Source organism: Berghia stephanieae, chromosome 4, assembly GCF_034508935.2.
Source record: "Berghia stephanieae isolate SIO BIC M18660-M18661 chromosome 4, UCSD_Bste_1.3, whole genome shotgun sequence".
In the NCBI taxonomy this organism is placed as follows: Eukaryota; Metazoa; Mollusca; class Gastropoda; order Nudibranchia; family Aeolidiidae; genus Berghia; species Berghia stephanieae.
This window is the reverse complement of record NC_088363.1, coordinates 59,889,659-59,892,158: the sequence shown is the minus strand read 5'-3', so window position 1 is coordinate 59,892,158 and position 2,500 is coordinate 59,889,659. Positions and strand designations below refer to the sequence as shown.

At 36.2% G+C, this 2,500-nt stretch overlaps 1 protein-coding gene across 2 annotated transcripts in view; it reads left to right on the top strand.

Annotated features, from left to right (window-relative positions):
* The window catches only part of LOC144970935 (uncharacterized), a 27,944-nt gene that overhangs the window by 13,156 nt on the left and 12,288 nt on the right, over window positions 1-2,500 (top strand). For both annotated transcript variants that reach the window (XM_078911127.1, XM_078911128.1), the window contains exon 2: window positions 871-1,054. In XM_078911127.1, coding sequence (XP_078767253.1) covers window positions 1,023-1,054 — 32 coding nt within the window. In that variant the 5' untranslated portion in view covers window positions 871-1,022. The remainder of the gene's footprint in view (window positions 1-870; window positions 1,055-2,500) is intronic.

Genomic DNA, 2,500 nt, shown 5'->3' with positions numbered 1-2,500 from the left:
TTTTGTATTGGTTTATTCTTTTCCATCTTTTCTCCCCCCCCCCCCCCCCCACTCCCTCCCCCTTTCGAAATCTATACGTTCCGCAAAAGAAACAACGAACCTACAAGTTTCATGATATTGAGCATCAGTGACACCTTTAAAATTGCACTTCAAAAGGCAGTACTCGGGTTCCAGCCTAATGTCAGAATCCTGTTAGAGATTTATTTTTTTCTGGACCGAAAAAATAGTTAGCCTCCTCTGCTCACTTTACTGCGTTGCAGTGCAGCAAACTTAGGTTATCTCAAAATTCTCTTGACATAGATCTTAAATAAAGAGCATTTTAAAGAATGTATTTAGTTATTTTTAAATGCTTATCTGTTATCTTTTGGATAATATGCATATCCTCAGTAATATCCAGTCTAGTGAGTCAATCGGTTGATATATATATAAAAAAAAAAACAAAAATAAGGAGGTGGTGGTGGTGGTGGTTGTTGAGGAAGAAGAGGAGAAGGGGGCGGAGAACAATGAGACCACAACAAATTGGGTACATCACGCTCACAAACAAGTTCATATGATAGATGGTGAACCAAACAACATAATATTGTAACCATCTCCATGTTAATGAATGTTCTTTATGTGAAAATGTCCCCAATCAAAACAACTGTAGAGTTTATGTTCACCTGAACTCTTTTAAACCCGAAAGATAAGTCTCTAACCACGGGGATAAGTATGTTGTCACAAGACCTATATTTAATTCCAATTGGATTTATGTAGGGCAAAAAAAAAATAATAATCCGTCATCTTTCACAATAAAACAGTGAAAATAATTTGACGCAGACTGGGAACTGAAAATATTGGTTCTCAACCGTACCATTTTATTTTCGTTTTCAGAGGGTTGGAGGCGTCGGGCAACTATCTATCTATACTTTGGCCTTCGGTGGATCTGCCTTTGGAATTACGACAGTCAAGGTACCAGCGTCATCAGTATCACGGGTGTTGCCATCGACAACGCCTGTAACGTCATCACAAAGAGTTTGAGTATCATGGCACAATACAAAAGGATAGAGGGGGATGAGTGAGTATCAGTAATAGTATTACTTTTTTGTTTTATATTATTCAAAACAACAACAACAACAACAAACAAACAAACATAACAAAACAAAAATAAAATAGGTTATTTATATGACAATTGTAGGGGAATAAATGCATTTGAGACGGTGACTTTCACAATCCGCTAGGTCACATCCAGATTTTTAAAAATGAGTCACCACTTTCAAGCAAGCTTTTGGATACATTAGAATAACCAAATAGAATTTGAAGTTTCAAAATACCGAGACAACAATACAAAAAAATATTCTTTAAGTTAATGAATATCTAGATCTCAGAATAAAGTGCATGTTTTCTCAGAATGAAGAAAATGTGACTAAGCAGGTTTTGAAAGTCGCCTTCCAGTTATTAGCTCCCTAAAAGTTACTTTCAAAGTAGTATGTGCTATGATCATGCTTGTGTGACCAATCGTCAATATGCAGAATGGATCTGATGGAGACAATAGACAATCAAAATTTTGATACAAAGCAGAATTGTCTCCAAAAAATAAATAAATTAATTAATTGATTAATTAATTAATTAATTAATTAATTAATAAAACAACGAGAACAAATTTTTAAGTACAAAAACAAAAACACAAAAAAGACAAAAACAAAAACAAATAAACAAACGTACAAGAAACCCCCCCCCCCCCCAAAAAAAAAAACAATAAACTTGAACATTTATACAGCGCAATATCCACTAAACGTGTTCAAAGCACTTTACAATGGCTCCCTTACCAACAGCGATAAGTTACATGTAGAACGAGGCATGACGCCTGTTAGGCGATATTACAATTTTTCCGACTGATACAAAGCTGTTAATGGCCAGGTACTCATTTTACACCTGAGTACGATGAGAGAGAGAGTATTTTCCAAGAACTCAACTATGCGCCGAGCGAGGCTCGAACCTTCCGATCCAAAAGCGAGTGTCATTCCACTAGACCACATAGCCGCAAAAAAAAAAAGTGTATTGGATTAGAATGGAGACGAGGAGAGGGGGAGGAGAGAATGTGATCTTTTATTTTGCCACAAATTCAAATATTGTGAGTAATTATTGCCCCCCCCCCCCCCCCCTGGGGTTAAGGGGGCCTATCACGATCAATATCATGTGTGTTGAGGCTGGGAGTTGTTACATAATCAAAGACATTTACTCAGCAGCCTCCTTAAGAAAAAAAAAACACAGAAAAAAAAATTATATATACAGCATACGTTTTGTCATTGATTTCTGCTGATACTCATCCACACAATGACAAAACACTTTTTTTTTTCAATTGGTCACAGGAAGAAGTATAATTCATTCAGATATCGATCGTTTTAAATTACCCATAATTTGTCCAAAAGTTTTAAACCTGAGACGTCATGTAGACTCCGCGCTTTGAGGCTTTTTGACAAGTTTGGGTTCATCTAAATAGATCGATAGTTGAAGTCGCATT